The sequence below is a fragment of the Pieris rapae genome, chromosome 2 (assembly GCF_905147795.1).
Source record: "Pieris rapae chromosome 2, ilPieRapa1.1, whole genome shotgun sequence".
In the NCBI taxonomy this organism is placed as follows: Eukaryota; Metazoa; Arthropoda; class Insecta; order Lepidoptera; family Pieridae; genus Pieris; species Pieris rapae.
Window position 1 is genome coordinate 962,323 of NC_059510.1, and position 17,412 is coordinate 979,734.

A 17,412-nucleotide genomic window follows, 5' to 3' on the forward strand; every position below is an offset into this window, starting at 1 on the left:
TATATATATATATATATATATATATATATATATATATATATATATATATATATATATCATAATATCGAATACAGACAAAATCTGTTATAACGACATCGAAAGTGCTACTCATATTAGGTCGTAATAACCGATAGTCGTAGCAGCCGATGACGTTGTTACTAAGTTTAGGTACTTACAATAGAATTAAGCTGGGACCTTTGATTTTGGTCAATAGAACCGATATGTTGTTCTAAACGATGTCGTCGTAAACGAATCTGACTTGTTTAAGGTTATTTTAAGCGACTATAAATTCAGTATAAATAAAATTTCACAGTTTGTATTACTTAATTGCAACTTTAAAACTGTAAAAACTACTTGTCAAAAACCACTGTGCACAGATAAATAATACAAACATTCTCATTTCAAAATGGCGATTCATTTCATCTGTCAAAACACCTGCAAATAGTTTTATTGCAAAGCAAAATTCAGCAAATCAAACATCCATAGTAGCTTTAAACATAAAAACAAACCATCAAAACATGTTTTTATTTCTTAATTATTTCCAAATCGATCTCTCGTTTGGATTCGACATGGAAACGCGGATTACGTAAGACTCCGTAGTCGATTTTTTATTGCGACATTAAATGAGGCACCGCCTACACTGGGTTAGAACATTACGTCGTATAACGCGTTCATATAAATTGTTAAATAACTTATAAAACACGATCTCCTACCAATTTTATAGCTCCCTTTGTTGATACATTTATTGCGTATAGTATGTTTAAACTTTCAAATGTCATTTAAGGTTGATTTAAAGTATGTATTGTAAAAATTCAGATTATTTTTTTGGTTATTTTATAGGCAAGCAGGCGAAAATCCTATGTCTTATGAAGGTTTCTCCAAACGAGCTGGTGTTAATTGCACATAGAAAGAATAATTCCATGGCCAGATTTAGAAACAAGGAGCAAACTGGCTCTACTGATGTTAAGTCATACCACCGCCCATGGACACTCAATGCCTGAGGGCAAGCGAGAGGATTGGCTTTTAAGAATTGGTACTCTTTTCTTAGAGTACCCTAAGTCGAATTGTTTTATAGAACTAGAGGTTAACAGGCAAGAGGTTTAATCTCATCTAATGTCTAGTGATACCGCTGCCCATGGTCACTTAATGCTAGAGGGCTCGCTATTGCGTTGCCTCTTAAGAATAGGTACATTCTTTTGTTATCGCAAGTCGAATTGAAACCCTATTATATTTACCGTTTCGGACCCAAAGCCGCCGATTTAATCTCATTGAACGAAAAGCCTATTACAATATAAAGGATTACTGTGGAGCTAATACTCAGAAAAGAGTTGCCCCAGTTCCGATTTATAACGATAGGTATTCTTAAATAGTTTCGTAAATTTTGATACAGCGGCCTGTGTCTCGCACGCCTGGACATAACTTAACAATTTGTACTATCATATCATACATAATGTAAATGATTATCCCGAGAAATCTGAATATTTTTCAAAAGGCAAACGGGCAGAAGTCTCACCTAATGTAAAGTGGTACCGCCATGGACACTCTCAATTCCAGAGGGCTCGCGATTGGTAGCCTTTAATTGATACGCTCTTTTCATTACCTACCCTAATTCCAATTGGTTCGGAAATACTTCAGCGGGCAGCTTTGGTGGTGGTGCGCGGAAAAAACCTGCCTCCAATAACACTTAGTTATGGAACGAAGAACACCGAGGTGATAGGGGTGGAATTTCGTACTCTGCGTCGACAACCGATGATGAAACTAAAGTGCAGATATTAAGCTGAACACAAACTTTAAACCAAAATTAACTCCAATAACAAATTGCATGAATTGACATTAATAATCTTATAAGGAAGTTGTGATTACATAGCAATCTTCTTATTAACTTCAACGAAATTTAAATTATTATCTGTACCGTTCCAGACGGCTCGAGATAAGGTTTTTATTGCGCAATTCGATAATTCATATTAGCTTGTATTGCGCAATTTACCACATCTTTTATATCGTTTACATAAGTTAACGGACCTTTTTATTGTCCGTTGAGTAAATTGTCAAAAGTTATATTTTATTAGTGCCTATATTAGTTAGCTAATCTTTATGTATGTTTTACTTAATTAATATCTTATCATTGTTTCTTTTTTTGTTTCGTCTGTACATTTTATTGACTTATTGTGCCACCTATTAGGACAGGGTTTTTATAAATAAAAAAATGCTTTAACGAGAGAACAGCTATTGTTGCCGAAAATTAAATAAATATTAAGTAAAGCTTCATTTAAATATCTGTACTAAAAACATACATAATATAAAATATCGCTTCTTTGGCTTATTAAACTTAGTAATAAAATTGTATGGAATTTTTTGCGCAATTAAAAACATTACGTTAATTTCCGAGCCAATCCGACCGAACGAAAGGATCTTATCCTTCAAGAAATGTACCAATACTTAAAATACCAGCAACACACTCGCAAACCCTCTGGCAATGTCTACGGGCGGTATCACTAAACATCAGGTGAGCCTATTTGACCCCTTATATAAAAAAATCGTACGTACCTCATTGTAAATAATTGAAACGTATTACGAATAAAATACTATAATAAAACCGCTCAAATGCCCAACCAATGCCTCGTGGAAAATGTGCCACAAACATTAATGATTCAAGATATTCACATTTTGTTTTATCGCAATATTGTATTTCACAATAGCCATTCATCATGGAGACGACTGTAAATCTCAAATTAGGAACATTGTAAAGTTTTACTGACTTGCCACTCAGGTACGGTTCGTATTCCCATCGAAACAATAGACCAAAGATTGGTAGTCATTATTTTCTCTTTGACAGCTATGATTTGCGAGCAACTCGTTTATGGACTCTCGGTACTTCTGTGTTTAGAAAAAAAGACCACACCGATTGCATTTACCATGTTACTTGTAGCGAAAGTCTAGACGTTAATTTCTTGTTGTATAAGTTATAAAATTCATTTCATAAATTTGCAAATTCACGCTTCACAAATGCAAGTTAAAACACGAGTGAAAACATAGGGGGATAAAGTAGGTGCACTGACGCAAAAATCACTTACAAACCCTTCCAACAAACGTGTGTTATCAGCGGCAATTTTGCCCACTTCCCAGAGCTGAATAAAAGAATTTCACACGGCGGGTGGCGACAAACGCAATGGCTCCATACACCGGCCCATTGTGAAGTGCTATTGGAACGAATTGTAAATCGGATCATCGCCCGGTGACGCCCAACGATTCATCGAAACAATCGCATTGAAACTCCGTCATTATGCAACTCACAAAGGCCAAAGAAATCCTTAAAACCATGATCTTTTTGCATCGTAAATCACCCGAGCGGTGTCCGTTGTTTTTTTTTTTTATTGTCGGTCAGCTGGACGATAAATAACTGCATGAAAGACTTTACTGTTACAGTATATTTAAATAGGACATTAAGCGCTTTATTGTTTTCGACATTTTTGATACCGGCGTTTGAATATACGGCATTTTGTTCCGCATTGTTTAAGCAAAAATGATCGGAATACAAATTCGCCGCCTTGTTTTCGGTAAATTAGAATAGCAACGTCGCATTCTTGTATCAAAACGCTCAATCAATTAGAAACCAATTAAGAAAGACAAAAGCTAATTAATAATGCAGATCCCATAGGCAGAGACAAAGGGATCCCGAGTATTAAACTCGCAAGATGCGTGAGCGCGTATTGTTCGGCATTGTGCTGCCAATGACAGATAAGAGGCGTAATGAGAGAGGAATCTAACCAGGGATGTACTGCACGTGCGTAGAACTTTGAACACTTCTGAGGTCCTACTAGGAGATAAAAAGGCCCCATCGAATTGCTTCATAACGTAATCCTTAAAACGTCTCACTAAAAACATCAGTGGCCCTACAACATTATAGATATGGAACATTTGTGAATCTAATAGACAAGTGGGTGATCTGTGCCTGACAACACACCGTCGACTTTTTGCGTCAAAGGCAAGCCAAGCCGGTTTCCTCGCGATATTTTCCTCTACCGTTCGGACGAATATTACATGTGCACACACAGAAAGTCCAGTACCAGGGGGGATCGAGCCTACGACCACAGATCACACTTAAAAACAAATAAGTCCATCGTTGGAGGCCCTAGCTCAAAAACGTTTACATTATGGAGCCCCTCAGAAAATTATTACTTATAATCCGGCCCTGTCGACAATGGAATATCTCTGCTTCACCGGTAAAGCCAATTTAATATTATGGGCATCGTGTACACGTTTTGAAAGTAAATTAGTGGTGAGAGGGAAAATATTTCACTATTTAACCAAACACATTGACTTTGATAATCTTACAAAAATTTAGCAAAAATATTATTGCTAAACTCTTTGTTTTATGCTATTAAAATTAATGTTCTACAGTATTTAACTTAGAAAGCCAAGTGATTCAAATGTACAGTGTACACGTTCTATAATATTCAAGTGTTCAATGTCCAAATGTCAATTTCTTGTCCAGGGTACACATAGTGATGAAATGTTAAGGCAGAACCTCCTAACTTAGGCCAAGCGACGTCCGCACAGCTGCTCGACTGGTTTGTCCACTTCGGATTGATTTAACGTAAACGCGCGATTCAGCCTCCTTCGCGTTGCTCATCGCCTGGTACATTATCAGTTAACTATCTTTAGATTAACATTATGGGTTTTTAGCATTATGTTTTTTTTGACTTGATTCAATAATATTTTTTCTGAATTATAATTGCATTTACATATTAAATAGGTGTACTAGTAAGAACCACATTTTTGCGTCGTAAGATTATCTGTGGCAAGCCCATAACGTGAACATAATCTCCAAGAATATATCAAATAAATCAATATGAAATAAATAAAAAATAATTCCAATAAAGCATACAAATTGTAATTTGACACAATATTTATTTTATTTAATGTCATTGAATTATTTAAATAAACAAAACCAATTAAGTAGGTGTTTGAAATTATCTGAAAAAATCACACATTTCTACTTAAGAGATTGGGACCATATATGTAAAATGTTTAGTTCAAAGTGATGGTAAAATAAGTAAGTATAAGTAATATTAAATTTAGTTAAGTAGGTATCTCATCACCGCGACGATTACAACATTTCAATATGTAGAATTTATTAGATGTGTCAGTAAGTAAAAAAATAAAATGATGTATGTAATTGAATATCAGTTATATCATATTTAATCTAAATTATATGAGTCCACTAAATTGCTTTGATACAATGATGAGAGTTATATAATGTAGTTTATTTAAACATAGCAATGATATATGTACTTTATATTTAATAGATGAGCTTAGTCTCAAATTATATGAGTGTATCAATAAAAAAATAACTCTATATAATATAAGGAACATAAACAAATTATAATCTGAGCTGAGAATGCCCTTGAATGATTAAAAGATAAGGAAATAACAACTCATTAATACTTAAGTGATGTAAATTATTCTTTTTTATTATGCTTTTATTACTTAATAAAATATTTTATTTTTGATTTAATTGAATTACAGCAATGCACAAAGGCCTTTGAATAAGCTTTCCGTAATTAAATATCATATATTCCATGGAGTAATATAAAATTAATATGACCGCCAACAAGTTACTGAAACAGTGAACAATTATTTAAGATTCTAGCAAATATTTTAGATAAAGTGTAAACTACTACTATGAAAACTGTTTATGAAAGAAAACTCATTTTATAGATAAATATTCAGTAAGTTTCAATAATATTATCTTATATATACTATAGATACACTTAGAAGAACTTACCTGACATAGAGGACTGATAATCCATTCACAATCCTTCTCCAGCCAAGTGGAACAGTAATGCTCTGTGGAATTTCACTTTGTGTAGTTCTTTCTGACTCCTGCACAGAAGGCAACACAGCAAGCACAACACCTTCAGCAGTCCGCACCAACTGGGGGCTGCCCTCATTATCACTTATAGACCTATTCAGTATATTTATACTTTGATTCACTATAGATTGGTGAGTTACACTCTGTTCTAAGAGATGGTAGTTCACATATTTTCCTAAATCTCTCTCACTGTTTTGCACTGAATCACTAGGCACACTTATGGGCATCTCCGTTCCACATCGCTGGAACTCACCACTGTCCAGCTGTAAGTATTCACTGTCCCAGGTGGTTCTCTTAACACTGGGTCGTTCTTCACTTCTCTGCTCCTTTATGAATGTTGTCTGTGAGTCGACGAATTTGTCAGGTTCACTGTAGGGTTTGTAGAAGTTCCTATCGTTATAGACGGTTTTGGCGGGCAGGTTCTCGTAGAGCGCGTCGAGACGCTGCGGCGGGGTGTCTGGGCTGGCAGCCGCCGCCTCTAACTGGCGGGGCTCCGCCACGTACAGCAGCACGCGCGGCGCTCCAGCCACGCCCGCCCGCGCCGCGGCGACACTCGCGGGCTTGCCGGACATCTCGCACACACATCACACGCCACATGGAACACCCTCTCACGATACCAGTCCAGCACACGACCCGCCTGACCCGATATGAGCATCGCTCGCCGCCCGCTCATCGCTCCGAACCCAAACACACTGCACCATCCTTTTCTTGACGAGTTTATGACGTCCAAAACAAACGTGACAGTTTTATGGGGGAGCCTCCTTCGACCCCATTGTACTTTTATTGCAGGAAATAAAAGATAATGACTGTTCACTACTGTATCTGATCGGTTAGCTAGTATCCATATTGACACTTCGTAAAAAGGTCACCGTTTAAAAATGATTTTTATCATCTAAACAAAACACTTCACATCTATTGCACGGCGCAAATTATGTTTTTTTAATATTTCACAATTAAAAACATTATTTTTTAATGTTTTGTGATGGTCGCATAATATTAACACCGTTTAAAACGCTACAATTGAATAGTTGAATACGACACGGTGACGAGTGAAAGACTCCGAGCTATTAAATACGACTAATAGCTAAAGCCTTTTAATATTATTTCTTTAAATGGCTTCGTGCGTGCTTTAGAATATGCCGGGTTACATTTAGTTGAGGCTACTTCCAATAACAAAAGCAACCAATAAAATCTTTTTGTGTTAGTTCAGACAAACGTTTGATTGGTTTAAATTTACTGCTGTGTTAACAAGTAAACGTTTTCATATGAGAGAGAAACATAAGGCTTTATTAAATGAAAGAGATGGATATGGTGCACACGGCAAGATGTATGAAGGGGGAAGAGATTGACTGTTTGAGTGACCATTCGCAAATAACCATAGAATATGAAACGCAATGTATTGATACCTTTACTATAAACTGTCGCTATTGTCATCTGTACGTCATTGTCACTTAAGACATTTGTCTTAAGTGTTGTCCTATGGGAGCATTAAATAGTTCATACGGTTAGAATCCTAAATAATTTGCTAATTGCTATTATGTTATAACTTATACCATTCTAGTACTGATGCATGAAGTAATATGCTTAAGCTGTTAAGCTCGTTAATATATATTTAGACTATTTGCTTATAAACATCATAGTTTCGTTTCGTTTAAACAATAATATCCATCTATTTTACTGTTATGTGAAGTGTAATAAAAACATGCTTTGATTTCTTTACTATGTAATGAAAGATAAGATAATGCATTTTAATAATATCTCAATTATGAAACTTAAATAATACCCAATTATTATTAAAAAGCAGATACAATTATATACATATTATTTTTGTTAAATGCTTCCATATAGCATACTGCTGTAAATACTTATGAAAAAATATTTGTTGATAAGTAGGTATTAAATAAGAAAATATTTCTACGGTCATACAGTTCAGACTGTCAACTGTCATCAATCTAAATGTGTAAACAATAACCTCAACTGTAATCGCAATTCGCAAGCACAAGTCTCAACTCTTAAACATGAATTTTATAACTTTAATCTTTGAGGTTACATTTTAGACGAACGCAACGTAGATTTTTAAACATAAACATTGTAGTAATGACTAAATTATTAACTTGAAGTTTGAACCTTAATTTGCATAGTGCACGCATAAAGGTTAAGTGAAATTTGATTTTAAGAGTCTTGTCTAAACCAATTAATAACGCCATGAAGAGAAAACATAATCAAATCGATGCAGATGAATCGAAGTAAGTTCATAATATCTTGCTTAATATCTCTTATTTTGTAAAATAAATTGATCTATGTTAATCGTTTATTATATTTTTTACAGGTTATCGTCTTTGCTGTTTAATAAAACTAAAAAGTTTACTGAAAAGTTAAATAGAAATGTAACGAGTCTAAGTGAAGTTGATCGCGAACCTGCCTGGATTGACGATGATGATCGACACTTTAAAGTGAACACTGTTATTCCTAAAGTTAAAAATGATGCATTGTATACAGAAAAACTGAAACAAAAGTATGAAACTCTCATTGGAACACCAAATTGGGCGAAAATTACAGATGCTTCCAATAAAGTTGAATCTGGATCAGATATTGTTAAGACAGTTGGTCACATAGATAAAGAAAAAGTATCTAAATTTGATAAAAACATATTGGAGATAAAGAAGAGTACAACCATTATACCACAAAAAGGTGCAATTACAACCTCGTTAAAGTTTCATCCAAAGGTTGGTGCTGTCATGCTGGCAAATACTTCAGGCATTGTTTCACTGCATTCATTGGAAGGAAATAACAAACTCCACAGTTTTAAGCTTAAAGGTTGGACAATATCGAGTACGCACTTTAAACCTGATGGATCAGAAGCATATATATCAGGTGTAAGACATACCTACTGCATATATGATTTAGTTAAGGCCAGTACTAAAATTGTCCAACTTCCACATGCCTTAAAAAAGGCTGTTCATTTTAAATTGTCCCCTGATGGTAAATTTATTGCGGCTGCTGAAGGATTTAGTGAAGTTTTTATTATTTGTGCCGACACAAATGAAGTTATTAAGAATATCAAAAATAATTCAAATGTAAAGGCAATGACATACAGTCATGACTCTAGAGAACTTTACTGTTTTAATGAGCTTGGTGAAGTCACTGTTTGGGATATGACGACAATGAAACCAATTAAGAAATTTTTTGACAGTGGATGTATTACACCTTCAAGAATATCCATGAGTCATTGTGGGCGTCTTTTAGCAACAGGCACAGCTGAAGGAATTGTAAATATTTATGATACTTCTGAATTAACAACTACTAACCCTATGCCATTAAAAACTATTTCGCATTTAACTACAAAAATAACAAACATAACTTTTAACCCAACCTCAGAAATGTTATCAGTTTCATCAAGTTTCTTCCCAAATGCCTTGAAAGCTCTTCACATACCATCATACAATGTCTTTCCAAATTTTCCAAAGAAAAATTTACAACTCATTGAAACAGTTGGCTTCTCCCCGAATGGTGGTTATATGGGTATTAGTAATAACAAGGGTATTGTCAATCTGTTCAGATTAGGTCATTTTAAGAATTATTAGATTTTTTATGTTTTATAGTAGTTTTATTTGTTACCTATCTAACCCTAATTCATGTACTTACAACTTACAAGAAATATTGGTAATCTGAATATGTTTATTTGAAAAAAATAATGCTGTATTATGAATTCTCACATAGGACAAGAATTTTGAATTCAGAAAACTAGTATTCTAATGCCATGTTTTCTTGTACCATACTTGTCGGTAGTTATCAAAATCCCTATGAACACAGTAGTCTTGCATTGGATGGATAAAATTTATAAATAAAATAAGAAATATTATGTATTTGTATGTTTATTTATTGAGTTACAACAAATTTAAGCAGTTACACAAATTCAATTCTTTCTACCAGGCCCTATATTACATGATCAAACAGTCACCAAAAACTATTAACTTTAGTAAGTTAAAATATAAGTTAAGCTAGTGTTAATTAAGACGAGACCAGTGAATCAAAGACAATATTGATATATATATACTGATGGACTCATAATAAACTGCATCAAACTTCTGGATTACTAACTATTATATATTAATTGTTTTAATTATTGAAAAAGCAATATTTAAAAATACAACTAAGTAAAATAAATGAATATAGCCAGGAAAAGAAAATTTGCTCAAAGTATCAGATTTGCGTGTTTTTTACAATAGAATTTTATTGATTTTTTATTATTTTGCAAATGAATTATTGTTAGCAGCACAATTGTTTGCTTAGCAATTTAACTCATCGCGAGTTTCTGAACCATAATATGGATACTTTGAACAAGCTGCTCAAATTGTACCATTGGTGCAGGAGGGCTTGGATCAACAAACAACTGGTAGAAATTTAAATTAAAACCAGTCTACGGTTACTAGAATATACAGAAGGTTTGTGGAGACAGGTTCTTACAAAAGGAGACGTGGTACAGGCAGAACTCGAGCAACCACCGGTCATGATGACCGTTACAACTTCCCTCTAAAATTGTTACCTCACGTCAGTTAACATCAAAAACAGAGTTTAATGAAGTGCGTGAAGTAAAGTTTAGTACACGAACAATAAGAAAGTTAAGTAGCGGATTACACCCCTTTTAGACCAGCAAATGGTCCAAAGTTATCTGTAGCTCAAATTCTGTTTTTCTTCAAAAAAGTTTTAAGGTCCTTTTCAGTAAAAAAACTGAAACTTAAGGATATGACCCTACTCTGTTTTTAAAGTTAACGAACCAATCTAAACATTTAAATCTGTGTAGAAAGTTTGCATACTTGGTAAAAAAATAAATTTTCAGTTGTTTTTCACTTTGATGCAGTTTAGGAGTCCTTTCGTGTACTTTGTCTTGTAAAATGCTGATTGCTTTACACCTCTATTTATTGATATCCCAATAGATAATTATGGATTTATTTACAGCTTTAAGTATATAATAAAACTATATTCAAATTTGTCAGATAGAATATCGCCTTTGATGACTTGTCTTTAAAATTAACTTAGGTAATATTCTAGAAAAATTAAAATCACAGAACTTTGAATGATACTAGTCTTCATGACGCCCAGGACCTATCAGTTGAAAAGATCAGTTTAATATCAGTTTCGTTGATAGAAGGGAAAAGTCATGGCTGCAGAAATTTATGGGTATCGGTTTTGCTGCATCTTACACAGAACTAAACATGACAAAAAACTGACGGCCAATATCCAGTAATGGAGACCACAAGAATGTGTCTGGCACACTTAATGTCTAGATATAAACAAACCCAAAGTATATTTTATATATAAAATTAACTTTGCAAATAAATGAAAAATGAATAATCAAATTTAGCAATATTTATTATTGTTTATAGACCAAGTTATATAAGTAAAATACTTAAGTGATCATTAAAATGTATGGAAATGCGTCATGATAGTGTTATAATTCAACTATTAAAATACATAATTCCATACAAGTTCCAATACATGCATGTGTTTAGGGAGAACAATTATAACTAGATCTTTTTCTAAGGCTTCTGATGAATTCAGCAATTATCTGAAAAAAAAAATTAAATTATTAAAAAAAATGATAACATATTAAATATACGCGGCATAACTTTTTTTAAAGTCTGTTGTGTTATTTACGAGTCTAAAATTAAACAATAGAAGATATTATATAGGAGGAAGCAAAATTTCCTTTAAGTCTAAATTTCGCTCCATTTCACTCTAGTTTTCATGCATATTTTATCACCCAAAGAATAAATAAAATTGGTTAAGTATTCTGAAATAAACTTAGTAGATAATGAGAAACTTTACATTTATTTACGAAAATTCTATTTAAATGTTTACTGTAAAAGCTAGTTTTTCTAAAAAAACCACATAAATATTTTTTCAGTAGTTTAAACTTATAGTTTTATAGGTTATATCTAGATGTTTGAAAAGAGCCAACATTTTAACCTTTTATGAATTATATATGACATGAAAAATGTCAATGTATGCAAAATCTAAATACAAATAAAACTTTCTATTTTATCTCACCACTTACTTGGTTTGAACAAGTCTGGTGTTTATCTCATTTAAATATGAAGGTGAGCAAATACCTTAGCTCGTGGCACACTGCACACGGTTCACTCCAGGTCCATCCTCCTCTTCATCATAGGCGTTGTGCTGCTGTCGCCGTCTCCTTAATTCTTGTTCCGGATCCAGTTCTGCTAGCTGACACTCTTCAGCCAGTTCCGGAATCTCAACCTGTAAAACAAGTATGTACCATTAAATAACATTCGAAGTATATAAGGATTTCTGACATGATCCTGTATTTAAAAACAGGAAGTAAATAATTTCTCAACTAAAGTCACTATACCCAAATTGGAGAGAACATGTTCTTTCCATAAGTTAAATAATTTTCATAAAATATTTTATATAAGTAGAGTATTAACCATTTTAAAGGTAATTTAAATTTTAAACATTTAATTATAAAAATATATTAATTGTTCTATATATCATAGCATCAAAAAAGTATTTTTTCAAGATGATATCTATAGATATACTATTGAAAAACATCCAGATTTATAGGCATCCATAAACCAGTATTTTTATCAATTATTAAATTCTTACCATTGGTCTAGGCGGAAGGCAGTTCTCAAGAGCTGGAATGATCTCAGGTGGAATTCTTGCCGGGAAATTAACTAGGAATTGAATGATGAGGAGACCCTTTTCAAATGGATTTTTGTACATTGGCATACCTGTAATTAATTTTTTTTATTTAATTAGTTTAAATTACAACTCAGGCAGCATAAATTACACCAAATCTCACAGAGGTGTTCGAATCAAAGTCCCCTGAGACTCCTACATACTCAGTATAATCAAATTCAAGGTATTGACTATTAGATCCAACTCCAAAATAAATATAGTTTATTAGCTTTAAATTTACCTCATTTGTAAGAACTAAATCTTTGAATGAGGTTAACTTTCTGTTAAAAATATATGCAATAAGCTGTTAAAAGACAAATTATTTACATTTTAGAAGAACAAGGCATTGTGTTTATTGCGACGGAATTGATTTTTAGTGATACAATTAATGTTTCAGGTTAAAATAAAAATCTGATTTGAGAACGGATATTAAATTAAAAATCATATAATTATCTTTATATAAAATGTACATTGTGTTCTCAATATGACTAAATGAATGAATAAATTTTATTTTATTATATAAATGCATGGAGTACCAATTACTATAACTTAAGACTAGGTAACTAACAACTGGCTTACCTTCATTAAGAACACATTTGACTTCCCCATGTTTGGTGACTTCTCCAGGCAAAACAGTAATAACAATGTCTCTCTCATCCAAAGTTCTAATCACTTTTTGGAAACCGCAGAGTGCTTCCACTAATTCTATATTCAGCCTCACAATCAGATCATTGCCCGTACGTTTGAAAACCTAAACATTCAGAAGTTGTTGAAGTACTTGATTAACATAGCCAGAAAGGTTTTAAGTAATATTCGAAAAGAAAATTAATTAGGAAGACAAAACAGCACAGTTCTTTAGTGAGTTGATATAAAAGATTTAAGTACCGCCAATTTCTTTGTGCAAGTTTACTTCATTAACCAAGCAAGTAAAAACGAAGTAAAAACTTATTAAGGTAACTAATTTTAGGCAATTAATGAAACATTTGAAAATATAAAAATAAAACTAATGTTTCATTAGACTATAGCTATATTTCAAAAACACATTTCCAACCAAAATATAATGATTTGAAACTAAACTAATTATATATTGATTTATTATGCCGAGTCATGCCTTTATATTTATCGTCAGCGGTAGTGACGTAACTGCTAATGAGAAGGATTTACACCCGGGTTCATTATTTTGGATTTATCAACTTTGCGATTGTTATGTATAAATTAATGAAATAACATTTGTATTTAGTGCAAGGACACATAACAACTACTATGATATTTATATATAGTATATGCAGTAAACTACTTATAGGTATATAGATACACATTTGTATAAATATACAATTAACAACCTTAACATAAATTACGTTTTGACAATTAAATTATTATGTATTTCATTAATACAACTAAAAATTGCAAAACATAGACTTTTAGATTTTTGATGAATTAATTTATTATATTAAAGTAACAGGACATCAAACTAAAAAGTACACTATGAATGACAAACAAGTCAAATTGTCACATTGCAAATATATTTGGTATTTCCTGATTGACAGTTAAAAGTTTACAACAAATAAACAAAACTATTTACATCTACGAAGTTTAAATTTTAATGAAATGTAGAATTTTTAAAAATAAATTTAAACTTACATCATGCTCCTTCTCATCAAGCACAATAATCAGGTCTCCGGGTTCCAAATCTGGCTCCTGGTCACCTTCACCACTGAAGACAATCTTCTGACCGTCAGTCATACCCTTGTCTACATGTACATCGAGAATCTTGCGATCACGTACTGTCTTACGGCCCTAAAAATGTAATTCATCTTTATGAAACAGAAAACCTCTCAAACATTGGAGTAAGCAAATAAATTTGTTTGCTAATTACTTGTTTGTTTGGTAATAATTGTTGACACACACAACATTTTAAAGAAATAAAACCTTGAAATTACAGCACACTGTGTTATTTGTGTTATTACATACCTGACAAACTTTGCACCTATCCTTGGGGTCAATGATTTCTCTCTTTCCCCGACATTCTCCACATATAGTCTGTATTTGCTGTATCATGCCTGGACCAAGTTGTTGAATCTGTACTTGCATACCTGTGCCTCTACAGGTGGTACATGTTTGAACTGCACCCTAAATATATTTTTTTAATTAAACAATAAATTTTAACAATTTTTTTTCTACTTAATGCAATTGAACATTCAAAAAGTAGTTTCTGTGTTAGATTTTATGGGCATGTTTACTGAATAAAAATTTTAGCATTATAATAGACAAACATTTAAATGTAATTAATAACATGTTACTCAGGCAGTGTGTAATTGTCAATAAAAAGCTGTTTGGGTTAGAAGGCTGCCTGCTATGTTGCCTACTTGCCTATAAAGAAGAATATTGCTGAATTTGATACAGTTACTTCATTTAAAGTTAGACATTCACTCTCTCATCTTAATGTAGACAATAATTACCTTCTTTCCACCCCTGCCCTCACATTTCTCACAAATAACATTCTTCTGCAACGCCAGTTTTCTGACGGCACCACGGTACAGTTCTTCTAGTGTAACTGACAGTTGATGGACAACATCTTTGCCTTTCCTCTCGCGACCACGTCTGTTTCCACCACTGAAGCCGCCACCAAAGAACATATCAAAGAGATCCATTGGTGATGACATGCCACCACCATCAACACCACCTTCTTTTAGAGCTTGCTCTCCACCTGTTAAACACAGAATTTAGTTATATTAGAAAATACAATAATATATAAACATAGAAATAATACCAGAACCTCAAAAGAAGAATGTAAAGTTAAATTATTTATCATGTGGCTAGCTAGTGCTGCTCTAGAGTCTAAAGAACCACTCACATGTGTCAAAATGTGAGTGGTGGCACAATGACCTCAAGTAAAACATAAAATGAAAATAAATTTACTATTGCAGTGTTATTCAGTCTTAAATTATTGATACATTGTTTGATATATACAGTTCGTTAGTAAATAAAAAGTCAGTCTACAATGTTGATATACTTAACAATTTTTTGAAGTACAATTATCATGTACCCTTACAGAATTTAATTTCAATTTGTGGTATAGATTAAGACTCAAATATGTAAATGAATAATGTGACTTATTTACTCAGTAAAAAATAAACTATTCATAAGACAAATGTGATTTACATGAAAATTATATAATAATTAATATAATCGCAACATTTTTACTGTTATAGTACAATAGTACTCCTAAAATACTCTTCAAACAACAGACTAAACCATGATTATGCAATAAAAGTATGTAAAAACCACATGTGTTTCATAATGCTGAAGACAATGTAAAAAGTTAGTTTGGTATATATATTATGACTATAACAAAATAGCTTAGGTATATAATTAATATGAATAATAATACCATCATACCTTGGTCATAGATCTTTCTCTTCTCTGGGTTTGAAAGGACTTCATATGCTTGTGAAATTTGTTTGAACCTCTCACCCTCATTTGGATTTTTATCAGGGTGATATTTAAGGGCTAATTTTCTATACGCTTTTTTAAGCTCATCTGATGTGGCATTTGGTTTTACACAAAGTATATCATAGTATGTTGTTTCCTTCACCATCTTGTCACCTTTAAATAAATATAATAATCTGCTTATTAAATTACGATAATTAAGGACGAAAAGCCTATTCAAATCTCGTATAAAAGTGTTTTTCATCAAAACTAACCACAAACTACGACCAGAAAATATGCATTTGTGAGTAGACGTAAATGCCATCAAAACACAATGAGGACATTAACCTATAATTATTTTTAAATGTTGAAAAGTTAAAAAAATTGGTGATTAAGAAAAGAGAGTAGTTATAGCAGCAAATATAACAATGAAAACTTGTTATGACAATTAAACTAATCCTGAACAGAATAAGAATAAATTCAGCACAAATCCTGGAAGTTGATTATCGACCAATACCATTATTAAAACATCAACATAATTTAAACTGTAGTTTATTTAAAACGAGAATAACAAACAAACATACGAAAGTTGGTATGATAAAGCTATAAATTATAATCACTTTGTTCATAGTAGACTTCCATGAAAGATAACTTACAATTTCGCTAAGTTTGCATCATGCGTGAGATTTTATAATTGAATTAATATTATGCAGAAAAGGACCTCATCTTACCTTAATCAGAGTTAAAGTTTTAGGTAACAGACAATAACAGTAAAAGCGTAGTTTTCCAGAAACAACGATAAAACAATTTAGAACACGCGACACGAGCACCTTTGCGTATTAAAACTCAATAGCGAATGACGACTGACGTTTCGCAGAACGAAATAAGCATAGAACCTTCTTCACTATGAATTTGCGCAAAAGTCGATCAAACTTGTGCTGTTTCTAGAATGTTCTCCATTTTCCATTATACGCTCCATGATTGAAACTAAATACTTTTACTTTTAAGGTATATTAAAAAAATTTCTTCGTAAATTATTATAAAAAATTTAAGCAATTCGAAATAAATATCAACTTATTATCACATGTCTTAGATAGTATAGCACGTAATTTGTTGCTTTAATTAAATGCGTAGAATGGAACGTTTTAGTTATGTTTTACACAGATGAAGGTGAAACCAAAGATTAAATAATTTTCCTCGGCATAAACAAATAATTATATGATTAAATTCATGTTTAAATAAATACCACGAATAATGCACGTCAAGACCTTAAAATTTAAATTAAGGTCACCATACATAATATATAACTTAACTAAAATATATAACAGTGAACACAACAACGAAAAAATTCGTGTCTTTGGTTTAAACGAAATTTATACAGTTAGTTGATTGACTTTAGAAAATTT

General features: G+C 32.4%; 3 protein-coding genes across 4 annotated transcripts in view; 1 reads left to right on the plus strand and 2 right to left on the minus strand.

Moving 5' to 3' along the window:
* LOC111004091 overlaps positions 1–6,956 on the minus strand; it is a 68,625-nt gene extending 61,669 nt beyond the window's left edge. For both annotated transcript variants that reach the window (XM_022274936.2, XM_022274938.2), the window contains exon 1: positions 5,789–6,956. In XM_022274936.2, coding sequence (XP_022130628.2) covers positions 5,789–6,447 — 659 coding nt within the window. In that variant the 5' untranslated portion in view covers positions 6,448–6,956. The remainder of the gene's footprint in view (positions 1–5,788) is intronic.
* Positions 6,957–7,846: 890 nt separating this feature from the next.
* On the plus strand, positions 7,847–9,472 carry LOC111004089 (U3 small nucleolar RNA-associated protein 18 homolog). The gene is made up of 2 exons (XM_022274934.2): positions 7,847–8,121; positions 8,205–9,472. The coding sequence occupies exons 1-2, from the start codon at positions 8,081–8,083 to the stop codon at positions 9,457–9,459; spliced, it is 1,296 nt and encodes a 431-aa protein (XP_022130626.2). The 5' UTR covers positions 7,847–8,080; the 3' UTR covers positions 9,460–9,472.
* Positions 9,473–9,737: 265 nt separating this feature from the next.
* LOC111004042 (dnaJ homolog subfamily A member 1) lies at positions 9,738–16,923 on the minus strand. The gene is made up of 9 exons (XM_022274855.2): positions 16,738–16,923; positions 15,977–16,183; positions 15,037–15,284; positions 14,549–14,707; positions 14,219–14,374; positions 13,157–13,328; positions 12,503–12,630; positions 11,989–12,136; positions 9,738–11,444 (listed from the first exon to the last, which is right to left on the minus strand). Exons 2-8 carry the CDS (start codon positions 16,173–16,175, stop codon positions 11,990–11,992), a joined length of 1,209 nt encoding a protein of 402 aa, XP_022130547.1. The 5' UTR covers positions 16,176–16,183; positions 16,738–16,923; the 3' UTR covers positions 9,738–11,444; position 11,989.
* Positions 16,924–17,412: the final 489 nt, after the last annotated feature.

Coding starts and splice junctions, on each gene's coding strand:
- LOC111004089 (XM_022274934.2), top strand. CDS start 8,081: ATGAAGAGAAAACATAATCAAATCGATGCAGATGAATCGAA. Junction 8,122..8,204: donor ATCGATGCAGATGAATCGAA/GTAAGTTCATAA, acceptor TATTTTTTACAG/GTTATCGTCTTTGCTGTTTA.
- LOC111004042 (XM_022274855.2), bottom strand. CDS start 16,175: ATGGTGAAGGAAACAACATACTATGATATACTTTGTGTAAAACCAAAT. Junction 14,375..14,548: donor ATAGGTGCAAAGTTTGTCAG/GTATGTAATAAC, acceptor TTACATTTTTAG/GGCCGTAAGACAGTACGTGA. Junction 12,137..12,502: donor GCCTTCCGCCTAGACCAATG/GTAAGAATTTAA, acceptor CTTGTTTTACAG/GTTGAGATTCCGGAACTGGC.